General features: G+C 45.4%; 1 protein-coding gene across 6 annotated transcripts in view; it reads right to left on the bottom strand.

Moving 5' to 3' along the window:
• LYST (lysosomal trafficking regulator) overlaps positions 1-21,567 on the bottom strand; it is a 1,763,279-nt gene that overhangs the window by 771,601 nt on the left and 970,111 nt on the right. For all 6 annotated transcript variants that reach the window (XR_012751618.1, XM_075339737.1, XM_075339736.1 and 3 more), the window contains exon 29: positions 8,491-8,630. Coding sequence is in view for 5 of the 6 variants with exons in the window: in XM_075339737.1 (XP_075195852.1) it covers positions 8,491-8,630 (140 nt within the window). In the remaining variant the exon portion in view is untranslated. The remainder of the gene's footprint in view (positions 1-8,490; positions 8,631-21,567) is intronic.

Raw genomic sequence — 21,567 nt, 5'->3', positions numbered from 1 at the left:
CCACCATGTATATACATACATATACATATACCGCATATATACAGTTAGGTCCAGAAATATTTGGACAGTGACACAATTTTCGCGAGTTGGGCTCTGCATGCCACCACATTGGATTTGAAATGAAACCTCTACAACAGAATTCAAGTGCAGATTGTAACGTTTAATTTGAAGGTTTGAACAAAAATATCTGATAGAAATTGTAGGAATTGTGCACATTTCTTTACAAACACTCCACATTTTAGGAGGTCAAAATTAATTGGACAAATAAACCAAACTCAAACAAAATATTTTTATTTTCAATATTTTGTTGCGAATCCTTTGGAGGCAATCACTGCCTTAAGTCTGGAACCCATGGACATCACCAAACGCTGGGTTTCCTCCTTCTTAATGCTTTGCCAGGCCTTTACAGCCGCAGCCTTCAGGTCTTGCTTGTTTGTGGGTCTTTCCATCTTAAGTCTGGATTTGAGCAAGTGAAATGCATGCTCAATTGGGTTAAGATCTGGTGATTGACTTGGCCATTGCAGAATGTTCCACTTTTTTGCACTCATGAACTCCTGGGTAGCTTTGGCTGTATGCTTGGGGTCATTGTCCATCTGTACTATGAAGCGCCGTCCGATCAACTTTGCGGCATTTGGCTGAATCTGGGCTGAAAGTATATCCCGGTACACTTCAGAATTCATCCGGCTACTCTTGTCTGCTGTTATGTCATCAATAAACACAAGTGACCCAGTGCCATTGAAAGCCATGCATGCCCATGCCATCACGTTGCCTCCACCATGTTTTACAGAGGATGTGGTGTGCCTTGGATCATGTGCCGTTCCCTTTCTTCTCCAAACTTTCTTCTTCCCATCATTCTGGTACAGGTTGATCTTTGTCTCATCTGTCCATAGAATACTTTTCCAGAACTGAGCTGGCTTCATGAGGTGTTTTTCAGCAAATTTAACTCTGGCCTGTCTATTTTTGGAATTGATGAATGGTTTGCATCTAGATGTGAACCCTTTGTATTTACTTTCATGGAGTCTACTCTTTACTGTTGACTTAGAGACAGATACACCTACTTCACTGAGAGTGTTCTGGACTTCAGTTGATGTTGTGAACGGGTTCTTCTTCACCAAAGAAAGTATGCGGCGATCATCCACCACTGTTGTCATCCGTGGACGCCCAGGCCTTTTTGAGTTCCCAAGCTCACCAGTCAATTCCTTTTTTCTCAGAATGTACCCGACTGTTGATTTTGCTACTCCAAGCATGTCTGATATCTTTCTGATGGATTTTTTCTTTTTTTTCAGCCTCAGGGTGTTCTGCTTCACCTCAATTGAGAGTTCCTTAGACCGCATGTTGTCTGGTCACAGCAACAGCTTCCAAATGCAAAACCACACACCTGTAATCAACCCCAGACCTTTTAACTACTTCATTGATTACAGGTTAACGAGGGAGACGCCTTCAGAGTTAATTGCAGCCCTTAGAGTCCCTTGTCCAATTACTTTTGGTCCCTTGAAAAAGAGGAGGCTATGCATTACAGAGCTATGATTCCTAAACCATTTCTCCGATTCGGATGTGAAAACTCTCATATTGCAGCTGGGAGTGTGCACTTTCAGCCCATATTATATATATATAATTGTATTTCTGAACATGTTTTTGTAAACAGCTAAAATAACAAAACTTGCGTCACTGTCCAAATATTTCTGGACCTAACTGTATATATATATATATATATATATATATATATACACATATACATATATTGAAGAATCAACAAGTGGGACACAATTGTGACGGTGAATGAAATTTATTACTTATTTTAAACTTTTTTAAAAAATAAATAACTGAAAAGTGGGGCGTGCAATATTATTCGTCCCCTTTAAGTTAATATTTTATAGCGCCATCTTTTGCTGCGATTACAGCTGCAAGTTGCTTGGGGTATGTCTCAGTTTTGCACATCGAGAGACTGAAATTCTTGTCCATTCTTCCTTTGCAAATAGTTCGAGCTGAGTGAGGTTGGATGGAGAGCGTTTGTGAACAGCAGTTTTCATCTCTTTCCACAGATTCTCGACTGGATTCAGGTCTGGACTTTGACTTGGCCATTCTAACACCTGGATAAGTTTATTTGTGAACCATTCCATTGTAGATTTTGCTTTATATTTGGAATCATTGTCTTGTTGAAAGACAAATCTCCATCCCAGTCTCAAGTCTGTTGCAGACTCCAACAGGTTTTCTTCAAGAATGGTCCTGTATTTGGCTCCATCCATCTTCCCATCAATTTTAACAATCTTCCCTGTCCCTGCTGAAGAAAAGCAGGCCCAAACTATGATGCTGCCACCACCATGTTTGAATGTGGGGATGGTGTGTTCAGGGTGATAAGCTGTGTTGCTTTTACGCCAAACATATCGTTTAGCATCGTGCCCAAAAAGTTCAATTTTGGTTTCAATTCACCAGAGCACCTTCTTCCACGTTTGGTGTGTCTCCCATGTGGCTTGTGGCAAACTTTTTATGGATATCTTTGAGAAATGGCTTTCTTCCTGCCACTCTTCCATAAGGCCAGATTTGTGCAGTGCATGACTGATTGTTGTCCTATAGACAGACTCTCCCACCTCAGCTGTAGATCTCTGCAGTTCATCCAGATTGATCATGGACCTCTTGGCTGCATCTCTGATCAGTCTTTTCCTTGTTTGAGATAAAATTTTTGAGGGACGGCCAGGTCTTGGTAGATTTGCAGTGGTATGATGCTCCTTCCATTTCAATATGATCGCTTGCACAGTGCTTCTTGGGATGTTTAAACTTGTGGAAATATTTTTTGCAACAAAATCCGGCTTTAAACGTCTCCACAACAGTATCACGGACCTGCCTGTTGTGCTTTTGCTCTCTGCTTTAAACAGAACACTGAGACTATCACAGAGCAGGTGCATTTATATGGAGACTTAATTACACACAGGTAGCTTATATTTAATATTATCAGTCATTTAGGACAACATTGGATCATTCCGAGATCCTCAATAAAGTTCTGGAGTGAGTTTGCTGCACTGAAAGTAAAGGGGACACAAAATATCGCACACCCCACTTTTCAGTTTATTCAATTTTATAAGTTTAAAATAAGCAACTTCACAATTGTGTTCCACTTATTGTTGATTCTTCACCATGACATTAAAACTTTTATCTTTAGGTTTGAAGCCTGAAATGTAGGAAAAGGTTGAAAAATTTAGGGGGGCCGGATACTTTCGCAAGGCACTGTATATACATATCTATCTATCTATCTATATCTATATATATATATATATATATATATATACATATCTATCTATCTATCTATCTATCTATCTATCTATATATATATATATATATATATATATATATATATATATATATATATATATATATATATATATATACTGTATATATCTAATATATAAAGCTGAATGTGTGTATGTGTGTGTGTGTGTATGTAAGTGTGTATGTACGGGATTGGCATCTGCACCGTCGCAGCTACAGCCACAAAATTTTGCACTCACACACTTCTGGACCCCGAGAGCGTCATAGGCTATGTTTTTAGGGGAAATTTTAACCCCGCGCTTTACAGTTATTCGCCAAAAAACCTGCCTCCATTAAAGCGAATGGAGCTGGGAGCCACAGTGCAGCCAGAAATTCATTAGAATGCGAAGCCACGCCCTTATATGGAATGTTGGTGTGTCACAATGCAGCCAGGGAAAGAGACAGACACAAAGTGACAGACACAGACAAAGAGACAGACTGACAGGGAAAGAGACAGACAGGGAAAGAGAGGGAAAGAGAGAGACAGGTTAAGAGACAGACACAGACAGGTAAAGAGACAGACAAAGAAACAGACACAGCGAAACAGACAGGGAAAGAAAGGGAAAGAGACAGGGAAATAGAGGGAAAGAGACAGACAGGGAAAGAGAGGGAAAGAGACAGACAGGGAAAGTAACAGAGATAGATAGACAGCGAAAGAGATTGAGACAGACAGGGAAAGAGACAGAGAGACAAAGAGATAGAGAGAGACAGAGAGATATATACAGAGGGGGAGACAGACATTATAATTACATTTATATCTATTTGTTTTGTGTGTTTTGTGTGCAGAATACATATATATATATATATATATATATATATATACACACACACATACACTGTATATACATACATATATACATGCACTTATATATACATGCACATATATATTTTATACATATACACACACATGTATATATATATACATACACGTGTGTGTGTGTGTATATGTATAAAATATATATGTGCGTGTATATATATGTGCATATATATATATATATGTGCATGTATATATATACATATATATATGTATGTATATATGCAGTGTATATATGTGTATATATATATTGTGTATATATATATATATATATATATACGTACACACATATATATATATATATACATATATATAATAATAATAATAATAATAATAATTTTATTCATTTATATAGCGCTATTAATTCCACAGCGCTTTACATACATTGGTATATATATACACACATATACAGTACAGACCAAAAGTTTGGACACACCTTCTCATCTCTAGAACACCTGTTAAGGGGAGACTTTGTGCAGCAGGCCTTCATGGTAAAATAACTGCTAGGAAACCACTGCTAAGGACAGGCAACAAGCAGAAGAGACTTGTTTGGGCTAAAGAGCACAAGGAATGGACATTAGACCAGTGGAAATCTGCTTTGGTCTGATGAGTCCAAATTTGAGACCTTTGGATCCAATCACCGTGTCTTTGTAGAAAAGGTGAACGGATGGATTCTACATGGCTGGTTCCCACCGTGAAGCATGGAGGAGGTGTGATGGTGTGGGGGTGTGTCAGAGTTCCGGGATTTCCAGTTTCTTTTGAAGGCTCTTGCCCTTTGTTAACATGGAGTTTTCTGTTCTGTTGCCCTACTTCCTGTTCATCTGTTTAAAAGCCCGCCCCTAAGCTTAGTCTAGTTGCCTGAGTATACTGCTTCCTGTCTACTCCTGCCCTGCTGCTCTCAACTCCTGATTGCTGTTTGGATCCGGTTGAAACACCTGATACCAGCTCTGGACTTCACCTCTCATCCAACTGTGCTCGGACTCTGTCTGCCGTCTCTGGTCGGCACTTCTGCCTGGTCCCTTCCGTTCATATCCACCCTAGGACTCACATCACGTACGGACATGTTTTGGACTATATCTGTTGCCCTTTTGTGTTCCGGCTGCTGTACATTTGGGCCTTCTGGGGTGATTGCCAGACAGCCCCTGTATAGGGGTTCGCTCCTGGTGGTCTCCCTGGGGGAGTCCAGTGCGCGGCCCCGGGAATTCCCCTTTGCTCTGAACCCGGCAGGTATTTACTGTGTTTATGTTCCACTGTGTATATTCTGTTCTGTGTACATATTGCGGTTACATATTACTGTGTATATTTTGTTCTGTGCACATACTGCGGTTACATATTATAAAACGTCTTTTGCACCAAGAACTCGTCTCTGGTTGTCATTGCCCTAACGCAATCGAAATCCTCAGTACATAAAATAGTATTACAGGGTGCTTTGCTGGTGACCCTGTTGGGGATTTATTCAAAATTCAAGGCATACTGAACCAGCATGCCTACCACAGCATCTTGCCGCGGCGTACTATTCCATCCGGTTTGCATATAGTTGGACCATCATTTATTTTTCAACAGGACAATGACCCCAAACACACCTCCAGGCTGTGTAAGGGCTATTTGACTAAGAAGGAGAGTAATGGGGTGCTACGCCAGATGACCTGGTCTCCACAGTTACCAGACCTGAACCCAATCGAGATTGATTGGGGGTGAGCTGGACCGAAGAGTGAAGGCAAAAGGGCCAACAAGTGCTAAACATCTCTGGGAACTCCTTCAAGACTGTTGGAAAACCATTTCCGGTGATTACCTCTTGAAGCTCATCAAGAGAATGCCAAGAGTGTGCAAAGTAGTAATGAAAGCAAAAGGTAGCTACTTTGAAGAACCTAGAATATAAGACATATATTCAGTTGTTTCACACTTCTTTTTTAAGTATTTCATTCCACATGTTTTAATTCACAGTTTTGATGCCTTCAATGTGAATCTACAGTTTTCAGAGTCCTGAAAATAAATACAATTCTTTGAATGAGGTGTATCCAAACTTTTGGTCTGTACTGTATACATACACATATATATATATACATATACATACATATATACATATACCTGCAAGAGGTGTACTGTTTTCCATCCCTGTAGATTTCACATTTTATGAGGGACCAGAGGTCCTCTATGGGGTTCAGGTCAGGTGAACAACGGGGCCAGGTCATTATTTTTTCATCTTTTAGACCATTACTGGCCAGCCACGCTGTGGAGTAGTTGGATGCATGTGATGGAGCATTGTCCTTCATGAAAATCATGTTTTTTTTGAACGATACCGACTTTTTCCTGTACAACTGCTTGAAGAAGTGTTCTTCCAGAAACTGGCAGTAGGTCTGGGAGTCAAGCTTCACTCTATCCTCAACCCGAAAAGGTCCCACAAGTTCATCTTTGATGATACCAGCACATACCAGTACCCCACCTCCACCTTGCTGGCATTGGAGTGGAGCTCTCTGCCCTTTACTGATCCAGCCTCTGGCCCATCAAGAGTCACTCATTTCATCAGTCCATAAAACCTTTGAAAAATCAGTCTTAAGACATTTCATGGCCCAGTCTTGACGTTTTATCTTCTGTTTCTTGTACAAAGGTGGTCGTTTTTCAGCCTTCCTTACCTTGGCAATGTCCCTGAGTATGGCACACCTTGTGCTTTTTGATACTCCAGTAACATCGCAGCTCTGAAATATTGCCAAACTGGTGGCAAATGGCATCTTGGCAGCTTCACACTTGATTTTCTTCAATTCATGGGCAGTTATTTTGCGCCTTTTTTTGCACAACATGCATCTTGCGACCCTGTTGGCTATTTGCCATGAAACGCTTGATTGTTCGATGATCACGCTGCATCCCTCTGCAAGACATCTCACAATTTTGGACTTTTCAGAGCCCATCAAATCTCTCTTCTGAGCCAGTCAAATCTCTCTTCTGACCCATTTTGCCAAAGGAAAGGAAGTTGCCTAATAATTAAGCACACTATATATAGGGTGTTGATGTCATTACACCACACCCCTCCTCATTACAGAGATGGCAATCACCTGATTTACTTAATTGGTAGTTGGCCCTCAAGCCTATACAGCTTGGAGTAGGACAACATGTATAAAAAGTATCATGTGATCAAAATATTCATTTGCTTAATAATTCTGTGCACAGTGTAATAATATAAAACATAAAAATTATATTTCCTTACTATTTATTGCTTTGTGTTCACCTGGTATTTCCAATCTTGATGTGTATTTGGATTTAGTGCACCTTGTTAATTTTCATGAATATCATGTGAACATATTATATTAGTTGACAAATATGATATTTGATAAGTATTTGCAATGCAGCATTTTAAAATGCAATGATATTTTCTTTTTTTAGACCTTGGCATGATTTCATGGGCCCTCCTGAGTTTAGAAAGTATAGCTAAATATTACATTTCTCCTCTCCTCATTCCTGCTGAGTTATTGGTACGTTAAATTCATAGACTTCTCTTGTTTAACATTAGATGTGTTCTACGTAATCTTTTCTAGTGCCTGTTATTTTCCGCTTTCATTTTTGCTACCTATTGTTGTGGGCCATTTTCGGATGCACAGATGTAGATGCTTAACCTGTGGAAACTATGCTTCCTGCTGTGTTGGGACTTTATACAATAAACGAGGTTTTGGTACTCTGTTAGTTAATTGAAGAAAGATTGATTGCTCTCAGTAAGAGAAATGATATAATTTTGTAATTATGATTCCTTGTAATGGCTGACAAAAATAAAATAAGTAACGTTACAAAGCAAGCTTTTGAGAAGTTTCATCATCAGACGTGGTATAACAACGTATGTAAAGATGCACATATACCTTGTATAAAAAGAAACAGGACAACTACAAAAACAAACTTAAGTTGAGTTTAAGTTAATAAGCCTTAGATAAGTGTTGTGAAAGTTTTATTGTCGCAATATCCCTGTAAGATCAGGGCCCTGATGCCGTCACTGTCTCTACAGCACTTTCCTCAGATTTTGTATTAAGGCATAAGCCCTCAGTATCTAGACTGACTGACTAATCTAGAATGACTGATCTATTATTGTATCTTGTACAGTTGTCCTAAATAGGCCTAGACTTGAATGTTCATGTGTTACCGGCTTCTTTTTACATCTCAATAAAAAAGTAAATAATAAAAATGAGAATTCTGTGTATGCCTAAATAGAAGTTAAAAGGCCTATCAAACACTTCATATGACCTGCAGTCTACAGATATCATGGGCTATGAGTTTTTTTTAACTGGTTTCCTGAAAATATGGAACAAGGAATAGCACAAACATTAAGAAGTGGCATTGTCAAATATAAAGTAAAAATATGTTTGGCAATATAAAATAAAAATTATACATACAAATGAGAGCATGATTCCTTCAAACATGATTTTTAATAATTCACTTTGAAATTCTTTTTTTACATGGGAAACATTCAAATGTAACTCGTCTTCAGATGCTTCTAAGAACAGCTCTGAGTCGCTTTTTTCTTCTACAATATCTAAAAGAGACCAAAATCAAGCACATTTCATATTTAAAAAAAATGTATCTGTTGGCAGCTAAATCTTATCTCAATCTGCACAAAAAAATGTATTTTTTTGTATAAAATATACTAACATCAAATGGAGAGACCCAGCACATTTTAATTCTTAGAACACTATATAGTGAAAAAGGCAAAAATTGCTTAGCCACACAGCCTAAAGGCCACTTTACACGCAACGACATCGCTAACGAGATGTCGTTGGGGTCATGGAATTCGTGACACACATCCGGCCTCGTTAGCGACGTTTTTGCGTGTGACTCGTACGAGCGACCGCTAACGATGCAAAATACTCTCCAAATCGTTGATTGTTGACACGTCGTCCATTTCCCAAACATCTTTGCTGATTTTTGACGCAGGTTGTTCGTTGTTCCTGAGGCAGCACACATTGCTACGTGTGACATCCCAGGAACGACGAACAACACCGTACCTGCGTCCTCCGGCAATGAGGTGGGCGTGACTTTCATGCGGCTGCTCTCTGCCCCTCCGCTTTTATTGGACGCCTGCCGCGTGGCATCGCTGTGACCCTACACAAACCGCCCCCCTTAGAAAAGAGGCTGTTCGCCGCCAACAGCGACGTCGCTAGGAAGGTAAGTATGTGTGACGGGTACTAGCGATTTTGTCCGCCACGGGCAGCAATTTGCCCGTGACGCACAAACGACGGGGGCGGGTGTGAATGCCAGCGATGTCGCAGCGTGTAAATCCCCCTTAAAGGTACCGTCACACTAAGCAACATTGCTAGCAACATTGCTGCTGAGGCACAACTTGCTAGCGATGTTGCTGTGTGTGACATCCAGCAACAACCTGGCCCCCGCTGTGAGGTCGTTGGTTGTTGCTGAATGTCCTGGACCATTTTTTAGTTGTTGCTGTCCCGCTGTGAAGCACACATCGCTGTGTGTGACAGCGACAGAGCAACAACTAAATGTGCAGTGAGCAGGGAGCTGGCTTCTGCGGACGCTGGTAACCAATGTAAATATTGGGTAACCAAGGAGCCCTTTCCTTGGTTACCCAATATTTACCTTTGTTACCAGCGTTCGCCGCCCTCAGCTGTCAGTGCCAGCTCCCTGCATACGTAGCTGGAGTACACATCGGGTAATTAACCCGATATGTACTGTGCTTAGGAGTGCAGGGAACAGGGAGCCAGCACTGGCAGTGTGAGAGCGGTGGACGCTGGTAACGAAGCTAAATATCGGGTAACCAATAAAAGGGCTCCTTAGTTACCCGATATTTACATTGGTTACCAGCGTCCGCAGAAGCCGGCTCCCTGCTGCCTGCACACGTAGCAGAGTACACATCGGTTAATTAATCCTGATGTGTACTCTGGCTAGGAGTGCAGGGAGCCAGCGCCAAGCGGTGTGCGCTGGTAACCAAGGTAAATATCGGGTTGGTTACCCGATATTTACCTTAGTTACCAAGGGCAGCATGCTTCCACACGTCGCTGCTGGCTGGGGGCTGGTCACTGATCGCTGGTGAGATCTACCTGTGTGACAGCTCACCAGCAACCCGTGTAGCGATGCTCCAGCGATCCCTGCCAGGTCAGGTTGCTGGTGGGATCGCTGGAGCGTCGCTTAGTGTGACATCTCACCAGCGACCTCCTAGCAACTTAGCAGCGATCCCTATCAGGTTGTATCGTTGTTGGGATTGCTGGTAAGTTGTTTAGTGTGACTGGGCCTTAAGACAAACAGGCCAACCATCAAAATAAATAAGTGTTGCAATAAGCCTTTGTTTCCAAATAATCAGAACAGGCCCGTTGTTTGACTTAAAAGTAGAGATGAGCGGATCCGAACTTTAAAGTTCAGTGTTTGTACCGAACACAAACTTTTTTTAAAAAAAAAAAAAAATCAGTGTTGATATGCTTTACATATGTGGACCACTTGAACAAGCATTGCTGTGCTTGAGTACGCTTGGTGCTCGGCCCAATGTGAGGTCTCACACTGGGAGCAAAAATAGTGTTATTGGATGTAGTGTGCTAAAAAAAAAAAAAAATGATAAAACCAGCCCACTCTCCCTTGGAAGTATTCGGTTTATGGCTGGCGGTATGCGGATGGAGAGTCCAACTATCAAATCAATGACTGTCAATAAAGTTCGGGTCAAGTCTGCGTCCAGAACTGAACTTTATCTTAAGTTCCCCAAACAACGTGCCTGAGGGTATTCCGCCCTAGGGACAATTAATGTGATTGACCCATAGATGTTTATCCAAATATCATATTATTGGGAAAAAATATATAAAACATTAAAAAAAGTGGAAAACAGGGAACCACCGGGAGGGACGCTAATCGCTATACAGAAGCCGATAATACCCATATTCTTTATTATCAAAACCACCAATTATTATGCGTTACAATTATGCAAATCGTGTCCATTTATGTACATATAATGTTAATAAGGAAATGCCAGTATCTGTTCGGTTATGGACAAAAGTTTATACATATGTTACAATTACTAAATTGCACCCAGTGAACTATAGAATAACAATCCTAAAACCGCATCCACTAAAAACCGGATCTGTATATCATAAAATATCTGCACATGTACACCGTACACAGAACTAATTAAAGTGCAGCGTGCAAAAGGAATAACACACTATTTGTTAAATATGACCCATCACATGATATACCTGCATGTAGGGGAAGAAGCAATAAACCACGGCTGTTTGCCTTGATTCACTTACATATGTATAAGGGGCCAGCTAACTGTGCTCCCATGAAACCTCAGCAATGGATTAGATATTTAACAAATTATCTTCCCCACATGCAGATATACCACGGACATGGCGTCACTATACCTGAAGCAAAAGGTCATACTCACAGTAATGTAAAGAAAAATTCTATTGATAGAAATAACATTGCTAAATACGGCATTACCTTGTAACAATCAGCAACGTTGGCATGTCCCTGCAGGAGGGACACACCAACGCTGCTGATTGTTACAAGGTAATGCCGTATTGAGTGGTATTATTTCTATCAATGGACTGTTTCTTTACATTATTGTGAGTATGACCTTTTGCTTCAGGTATAGTGACGCCATGTCCATGGTGTATCTGCATGTGGGGAAGATAATTTGTTAAATATCTAATCCATTGCTGAGGTTTCATGGGAGCACAGTTAGCTGGCCACTTATACATATGTAAGCGAATCAAGGCATACAGCCGTGGTTTATTGCTTCTTCCCCTACATGCAGGTATATCATGTGATGGGTCATATTTAACAAATAGTGTGTTATTCCTTTTTGCACACAGCACTTTAATAGGTTCTGTGTACGGTGTACATTATAATTATAATTTATGATATACAGATCCAGTTTTTAGTGGATGCGGTTTTAGGATTGTTATTCTTTAGTTCACTGGGTGCAATTTAGTAATTGTAACATATGTATAAACTTTTGTCCATAAACGAACGGATACTGGCATTGCCTTATTAACATTATATGTACATAAATGGACACCATTTGCATAATTGTAACGCATAATAATAATTGGTGGTTTTGATAATCAAGAATATGGGTATTATCGGCTTCTGTATAGTGGTTAGCGTCCCTCCTGGTGGCTCCCTGTTTTCCACTTTTTTTAATGTTTTTTTATATTTTTTCCCAATAAAATTATATTTGATTAAACATCTATGGTGCAATCGCATTAATTGTCCCTAGGACAGGATACCCTCGGGCACGTTGTTTGGTTAGTTTAAGTTGTGTGTGCACTAGAGATGAGCCACCCCCCTAGTGTTCGAGTTCGGTTCGTCGAACGTTCGACGAACACCTTCGAGCCCCATTGAAAATAATGGCAGGCAAACACAAATACATACAAACACATAGAAAACACCTTCTAAGGTGTCCAAAAAGTGATAAACAACTCAGAAGACATCACAAACACATGGAAAAGTGACAAGTACATATATTCATGCTGAAAGAAAAGAGCTGGACGAGTAAAAGGAGGAGGAGACACAGATATAGGGGTTTCTGCAAGTGAACATTGATGCCATGACTGTGCAACTTGAGCCTTGCTCATTTTGGGCATCCAATCTGGAAAAATGGTGGCCTGAGCTTGCCACTTACGCCTTGGGGATCATGTCATGTCCCGCAGCCGGTGTTCTCTCGGAACGTGTATTCAGTGCTGCTGGAGGTGTGCTGGCAGATAAGCGCACGTGTCTCTCCAGTGACAATGTGGACAGACTACCGTATTTTTTGGACTATAAGACGCATCGGACCATAAGACGCACCCTGGTTTTAGAGCAGGAAAACAGGAAAATAAAATTTTAAGCAAAAAATGTGGTCATGACATATTGTTATGGGGCGAGGATCTGCTGCTGACACTGTTATGGGGGTAATATATATATATATATATATATATGTCCCTCATCCTGGTATAGACAACGTCCTGCTATATACTGCCATCCTGGTATGTGCTCCCATCCTGCTATATACCTATTCCTGGCAAGTGGCCGCATCCTGCTATATACCCCATCCTGGCATATGGCCGCATCCTGCTTTGTAGCCCATCTTGGTGTATGGCCGCATCCTGCTATATACCCCCATCCTGCTATATACCCCCTGTGACGACATGGACACTCAGTGCCTAGCATGGGTTAACTTTCTTAAAATTCAGCCAGACATGAAGACAGTTTGTTTATAGATGCGGGATAATGCCTCATTGTTCTACAAGACTCTTGGGAGTTTAGTATTGACGTTTTTGTTGACTCATGTAATTGTTTTGGCCACTGAAGGCCAGACACCCATTGTATTACGATGTGTTTGCTGGATGCGATTTAACTTAGCCGTCTCTCCCTCGTCTCTGCCATTGACCATTATTACTGGGATATTCTGTATACGGCTTGAAATCTAGCCAATAAGAGCCCAGTCTTATCCACCAATCGTGAAGACCCCAATGGTCTGAATGGAGAGCTCAGGGGTATAAGAAGGAGGACTGTCCATTGCCGAGTGTGAGACTGTGACCGGGGTTATCTATGACGGCCGGTATGTCTCGCCCCGGTTGTGCTCACTCCATGATAGAAAGTAAATCCACTCTAGGGTTAATGCTGTTTCCCTACAGGCTGAAGGAAGGGTTAAATGGAAACAGGAACAAGGGCAGGTGTGCCGGGTGTGAGGGAGTGAACAGAACTCCCTGAGTTCTCTGCTGGAGAGGCACATGTATCTTGTTGTGGATTTTTGTTTGGACATTAAACCGTGTGCTGTGAACCTTAATGCCTGGATCCCGTGTCTTCTGCTGCGCAGCCGACCACGCTACCTCACATATGGTGGAGAATCGGCGGGCATGCCAGCCCGGTGAGGTGTAGCTTCCATTTCTGGTGAACCGGTAACACATGTCCTGGATTCAAGCGGCTATACTACAGCCCAAACCCGGCAACGCCATGGAGGACATACTAAAGCAGCTGGCTCAGGCTACTGCACAGCAACAACAGATGAATACACACCTGATCCGGACGTTGGATCATCAGCAGCAACAGCACCAGCAATCCTTGAAATTGCAGGAACAGAGGCACCAAGAACAGATGGTCCTCCTGGCCAAGTCGATCCGTGCCGGACCGGAAGCAACAACCCCGGGACCGGGTGACGACGGCAGCGTCCGGAAAGCGGTGAGACAAGCGTTGCAAAAGATGACCCCGGGGGATGATGTGGAAGCGTTCCTGGTGGTGTTTGAGAGGGTGGCCGAGCGGGAAAAGCTGCCGACCCCCCAGTGGGCTGAGGTATTGTCGCCCTATCTGACGGGGGAACCCCAAAAAGCGTACCTGGACCTCTGTACCGAGGACGCCATTGACTATGTGACCCTGAAAGCCGAAATACTGGCTCGGTTGGGGGTGAATACCTATGTACGGGCTCAGCGGGTAAATCAGTGGTTCTATGAGGAAGCCAAACCCGTACGCTCCCAGGCCTATGACTTGTTGCATCTTGTAAAAAAGTGGTTGCAGCCTGACACACTGAGCCCGGCGCAAATGGTGGAAAGGGTAGTAGTGGATCGTTTTGTGCGCACTTTACCCGTCACCGTTCAACGGTGGGTAGGACAGGGTGACCCGAGTACCCTCGACCAATTAGTGTCCCTGGTAGAGCGGCATGTGGCTACGCAGGGCTTGATACGGGACACTGAGACTTTGCGTACCGCCCGTCGGTCCGGCCCCTCCAAACCTAGGGCCAAAGACCCACCGCTGACAACGGTACAGGAGTCCCCTACCGTCCCGTCTGAGGCCGCGCCCGCCATTCCTGAGGTCCGGAAGGTTCTGTACCGTAAACGACAACCCGTCAAGGGGGTTTCCGTCCCCATTAGATGTTGGCGGTGCCAGCGGGTGGGACATATGGAAGCCCAGTGTCCACTCACCACGGAGCCCATGGATTGTGGGGTTACCCTGCGGGGTTCAATGTATGCTCAGGTGGTGTGTACCGCTGACCTGGTCTCCCCAGAGATGGAGCCCCACTTGTGCCAAATACAGGTGAATGGATGTCCGGTTACAGGATTGTTGGATTCCGGAAGCTTAGTGACCCTTGTGCGATCAACCCTAAGGGCTAAAGTAAAGGCCACCGGACGTACCGTGGGGGTGGTTTGCATACATGGGGACCGCCGAGACTATCCCACGGGGATTGTCACCATCACAGCACCTTGCGGTCAGGTGCAACATGAGGTGGGACTTCTTAACACTCTTCCTTATGACGTGATCCTAGGAAGGGATCTGCCCTATTTTTGGACTTTATGGAGGGGACCCCCTAAGTCCCCTCAGATATTGATCAGTCCGGGACCTGAGCCCTACAATACTGAATCCGGGACGCCTGCCGTAGGGGTCACCATGATAGGGACAGAGTGTGAACCCGATAGGTCACCCCTAGAGGTATTGGCAGGAGAGGCTGAGACGGTCGAGCCTATCCCGGAGTTGGAGGCGTCCCCGGATACGTTTGGGACAGCCCAACTCCAGGACCCTACGTTAATACATGCCCGGAGTCGGGTGACAGTAGTTGACAGGGTAGCACAGCTGCCCGGTGCCCAGGTAAGGTACCCCCATTTCGCTCTTAAGCAAGATTTACTCTACCGGGTAGATGAAATACGGGGCGTGGGGGTAGAACAGTTGGTGGTGCCCCAGCCGTATCACCGGCGGGTCCTCGACTTGGCTCATAAACACCTGATGAGTGGACACCTAGGGGTCAAGAAAACGCAGGAGCGAATATTGCAAAGGTTCTATTGGCCCGGGGTCTTTGGGGAGGTAAAACGGTTCTGCGAAACCTGCCTGGAGTGTCAGCTTACCGCACCCGTGACCCATTTTCGCAGTCCGTTGGTACCGTTACCCATTATAGAAGTCCCTTTTGAACGGATAGGGATGGATCTGGTGGGGCCCCTCGTAAAGTCCGCTCGAGGGCACCAACACATCCTAGTGATCGTTGACTATGCCACCCGGTATCCCGAGGCGATACCTCTCAGACATACTGCAGCAAAGCTTATAGCTCAGGAGTTGTTTGCTGTGTTCTGCCGGGTGGGGTTGCCCAAGGAGATCCTTACGGATCAGGGGACCCCATTCATGTCTAAAGTGACCAAAGAGCTATGCCGGCTACTCCAGATCAAGCAGTTGCGTACGTCTGTGTATCATCCTCAAATGGACGGTTTAGTCGAGCGGTTCAATAAAACCCTGAAAACCATGCTAAAAAGGGGGATTTCAAAAGACGGGAAAGACTGGGATATGATGCTTCCCTATTTGATGTTTGCCATCCGTGAGGTGCCACAGGCATCCACGGGGTTTTCGCCTTTTGAATTGTTATACGGGCGACATCCCCGGGGATTGTTGGACCTGGCAAAGGAAACATGGGAGCAAGAGCCCACCCCCCATAAAAGTGTGATTGAACACATTTTGGGTATGCAGAACCGCATAAGCGCGGTCATGCCAATTGTGAAGGAGCATTTACAGGAGGCTCAGGCCGCGCAAAGCGGCCGCTACAATAGACAAGCCACCGTGCGGACCTTTAAACCCAGGGATCGGGTGTTGGTATTAATCCCCACGGCGGAGAGTAAATTCCTGGCTCAGTGCCAAGGCCCCTACGAGATAAAGGAAAGAGTCGGGGTGGTTAACTATAAAGTATTGCAGCCCGGTAGGCGGAAACCTGAACAAATATACCATGTCAACCTATTAAAACCTTGGCAGGAACGGGAAAGCCTGATGGCTGTTTTTTCCCCATCTCCCTCCTCTTCGGGTCGTTCACATCCGGCTCCAGCGACCTCCGGAGAGGACGAACCGGAAGTAAGGATTGGAGAAGCCCTCACCAAGACTCAGAGGCGAGAGGCCAGACGGTTGGTTCAGCAGAACCCCAATGTCTTCTCCGAGCTGCCCGGTAGGACCAGTCTGATACAACATGATATTGTCACCGAGCCCCACCTGAAGGTACGCCTGAAGTCATACCGGGTACCGGAGGCTCGACGACAAGCCATATCGGAGGAAGTAAAGACAATGTTACGCCTGGGGGTCATCGAAAAATCCCGGAGTGAATGGGCTAGTCCGATTGTCCTAATACCAAAACCCGATGGCTCCTTAAGGTTCTGCAATGACTTTAGGAGATTGAACGAAATATCCAAGTTCGATCTCTACCCCATGCCCCGGGTGGATGAGCTGATTGATAGGCTGGGACAGGCGCGATATTTTACCACGCTCGACCTGACCAAGGGGTACTGGCAGGTGCCACTGACGGAGTCCGCCAAGGAGAAAACCGCTTTTGTTACGCCAGAGGGTCTCTTCCACTATGTTGTCTTGCCTTTTGGGTTACATGGCGCTCCGGCCACGTTCCAGAGGTTGATGGACTTAGTGCTGGAACCCCACCAGGCGTATGCATCAGCGTACCTTGATGACATCATTATTTACAGCTCCGATTGGCAGACCCACTTGGAACAGGTACAAGCGGTGGTGGACACGCTTCGAACAGCCGGATTGACAGCCAATCCCAAGAAATGTGCATTGGGACTCACGGAAGCCCGCTACTTGGGCTACGTGATAGGCCAAGGAGTGATTAAGCCCCAAATTAACAAGGTTGAGGCGATCCAGAAATGGCCTAGACCCCTGACCACGAAGCAGGTTAGGGCCTTCCTGGGTATCGTGGGGTACTACAGGAGGTTTGTAAAGGATTTTGCGGGACTATCAGCCCCCTTGACGGACCTTCTCAAAGGCAAGAAGTCCGTCATGGTGCGCTGGACTCCGCAGGCCGAGGACTCCTTCCGGGCCCTGAAGGAGGTCCTGTGCGGACAGCCCGTTCTTGTACACCCTGATTTCCGGAAGGAGTTCATAGTACAGACTGACGCCTCAGAGGTCGGCCTGGGGGCAGTGCTGTCTCAGGTGGTTCAGGGGGAGGAACACCCCGTCACCTTCTTAAGTAGGAAGCTCACCCCTCCCGAGCGGAATTATAGCGTAGTGGAGAAGGAGTGCCTGGCGATCAAGTGGGCCTTGGAGTCCCTACGCTATTACCTGCTGGGACGGCAGTTTCGCTTGGTGATGGATCACTCTCCACTGGTCTGGATGTGGTCCGCCAAGGAACGGAATGCCCGGGTTGCCCGGTGGTTCCTTTCTCTGCAGAACTTCCGGTTTACGGTTGAACATAGGGCCGGTGGGTTGCAGGGAAACGCCGATGCCTTGTCCCGCGGCCCGTGTTTGATGGCGGGAGTTCAACCCCGCACGCTTGAACTGAGGGGGGGGGTATGTGAGACTGTGACCGGGGTTATCTATGACGGCCGGTATGTCTCGCCCCGGTTGTGCTCACTCCATGATAGAAAGTAAATCCACTCTAGGGTTAATGCTGTTTCCCTACAGGCTGAAGGAAGGGTTAAATGGAAACAGGAACAAGGGCAGGTGTGCCGGGTGTGAGGGAGTGAACAGAACTCCCTGAGTTCTCTGCTGGAGAGCCACATGTATCTTGTTATGGATTTTTGTTTGGTTAAACCGTGTGCTGTGAACCTTAATGCCTGGATCCCGTGTCTTCTGCTGCGCAGCCGACCACGTTACCTCACACCAGAGAGACTCTTGCTACATGCTACCAATCTAGGATCTGCGGATCCGATTGGCAAGCCATAGCTGAACCTGGATTATATAACACTACATTGACTTCAGCATTGAATGCAAGGATTTGGCTGTGATACCAGAGACTACTTAAGGAGGAAACCCAGGTTGGGACAATTTGGTCACTTGGCTACAGACTTTGCAGACCTCAGCCAGCTTTCTAAATCTGGCGTTATTCCATTCTCGGTGGGTGCCCGCCAAAAGCGGGGTGCTGCTGGATTGAAGTAAGTATCCCTGGAAGCTCTGAGGCACGGAAATTCTAACCCCTGGTGAGCCAGTGGAAGGGTGAGACTCTGTTGCCTGTTACATTTGTGTGTTTTGCTGGTTATGTGCTATGTGCCGTTAATTGTTTGGGGATCCAATAAAGTCTTAATATTGTGATTCCCTCATCCTGTGTTGTCTGAGTAGTGTTCCGCCCACGGTTAAGGAGGTCGAGCGTTCAGTTGGGATGAGCCCTGGGCCATGCTGTCTTTCTAAAGGCAGCTGGACCAGCAGACGAGAGCACCCACTGACCCCATGTCTCCACACCCCCATCCTGGTATTTGCTCCCATCCTGCTAAATACCCCCATCCTTCTATAAAACCCCATCCTGGTATGCGCTCCCATCCTGCTATATAGCCCCATCCTGGTATGCGCTCCCATCCTGCTATATACCACCACCCTGCTATATAGTCCCATCCTGCTCATACTATACCCCCATCCTGGTATATGCAGTCATCCTGCTATATACCCCTATCCTGCTATATGGCCGCATCCTTTGGCACACAAAAAAAATAAACGTTTATACTCACCTTTCCTCGCTCCACACAGCATCGCTCCTCCTCCCGTCTGTGACAGCAGCAGCGCCGCTTACCTGTGTGGAGCCGGCCATGCTCCCTACAGCATCGCGATGTCCTCCTGTCTGTGCCGGCCGTGGCTGCGTGTAGACACGTGTGCACAGCGATAATGTCATCGCTGTGAGCACCGCTACTCTCCACACACAGCCGCGGAGGGCAGACAGGAGGAGATCACGGTGATGCAGGGATCATTGACGGTGAGTGTACTGATTCACTTCACCCCGCGATGATGATGATGCATGGGGGGAAGTGAATACAGCCACACATGATCACTCCAGGCTAAAGTTGCCTGGGGTGATCATGCGGGCCGGCTGTTTACTATGCGCTCAGCCCCCGCCCATCATCCTGCCCACCTGTTAGCGCCGGCTTCAGCACTAAGAGATGGGCGGGAGGATGAGCGTGCATATGAAATGAGCGGGCCCACGTGGTTACGGCAGGCTGCTGCAGCCTGCTCATGCCCCCGATGACCCGCTCCACCCTCATTCCCCCAGCCCTACGTTCAGACTTTAAGACGCCCCCCCCACTTTCCCCCAACATTTGGGGTAAAAAAAGTGTGTCTTATAGTCCGAAAAATACAGTAGCATTCATCAAGATGAACAAATCATGTATCCGCAAAGACTTTTCTACCCCTGTGTCATCCTGGGTAGAGTAAAGGCTTGTGGATTTTTGAATGTGCTTCATGCAAAAAAACATTTTAAGTTTGCAACTGTGGGACAATTGATGTCACTTAAGTGGTGTCTGTGGCCACATTTTTTGAAAAAAAAAAATGGAGATTCTTGTTGGAGTCCCCTTGCTGTGTTTTAGATGATCGTTCATCAAGATGAACAAGTCATGGATCTGCAAGGACATTTCTACCCCTGTGTCATCCTGCGGAGACTAAAGGCTTGTGGATTTTTAAATGTGCTTCATACAAATAACCATTTTAAGTTTGCAACTGTGGGACAAATGATGTCACTTAAGTGGTGTCTGTGGCCAAATTTTTGGAAAAAATGGAGAGTCTTGTTGAGGTCCCCTTGCTGTGTTTTACATGATTTTAGAAGGGCATGACATGCCTAAGAGGTTGACTTTCAGCATCTGCAAGCTGTTGGCTACAGAAATGCTGCCTTTCCGCCCGGTGGGCAGAGAGGATTTTCGAGACCTTATGTCCATCGCAGTGCCCCAAGAGCAGATGCCCAGTCGCCACTACTTCTCCAAGAAAGGTGTGCCTGCGCTACACCAGCATGTTGCACACAACATCACCGCTTCCTTGAGAAACTCTGTGTGTGACAGGGTGCATTTCACCACAGATACATGGAACAGTAAGCATGGACAGGGGCGTTACATGTCGCTGACTGGGCACTGGGTAACTATGGTGAGAGATGGAGAAGGGTCTGCTGTACAGGTCTTGCTGTCCCCACGAGTTGTGTGTCAATCCTCTGTATGTAGAAGTTCCTCCTCTGCTTCTGCCTCCTCAACCTCGTCTCGGTCCTCCACCTCCGCCCAAATCCTGTCTGGTAAGGCCACTTGCGTTGTAACTGTACACAAAGAATCCCACACACCTTCTTACTATGCTGGCAGCAGAGCTCAACGGCATCAGACGGTCAACTCTTTACTTTGAAATGTATGGGAAATGTGAGTCACACCGCTGAGGAGTTGTGGACGGTTATCTCTGGAGACAGGGTTTTATCAATGGTTGTCTACACTCAACCTGAAGTCAGGGAAGGCCGTGTGCGACAATGCTGCAAACCTGGGTGCGGCCCTTCGCCGGGCCAATGTGACACACGTGCCTTGTATGGCTCACGTGTTGAACCTGGTTGTCCAGCAATTTTTAAACCACTATCCCGGCCTACATGGGCTTCTGCAGAGGGCACGTTCACTATGTGCTCACTTCCGCCGTTCACACCCTGCAGCTCAATGACTTGCATCGCTCCAGAAGTCTTTCGGCCTGCCGGTTCACCATCTGAAATGCGATGTGCCAACATGCAGGAATTTGAATCTGCACATGTTGCAGTCACTGTGGCAGCACCAACAAGCCCTGCTGCAAAACGTTATGACGTA

The sequence above is a fragment of the Anomaloglossus baeobatrachus genome, chromosome 3 (assembly GCF_048569485.1).
Source record: "Anomaloglossus baeobatrachus isolate aAnoBae1 chromosome 3, aAnoBae1.hap1, whole genome shotgun sequence".
Lineage (NCBI taxonomy): Eukaryota > Metazoa > Chordata > Amphibia > Anura > Aromobatidae > Anomaloglossus > Anomaloglossus baeobatrachus.
This window is presented reverse-complemented; position numbering and strand designations above follow the sequence as displayed.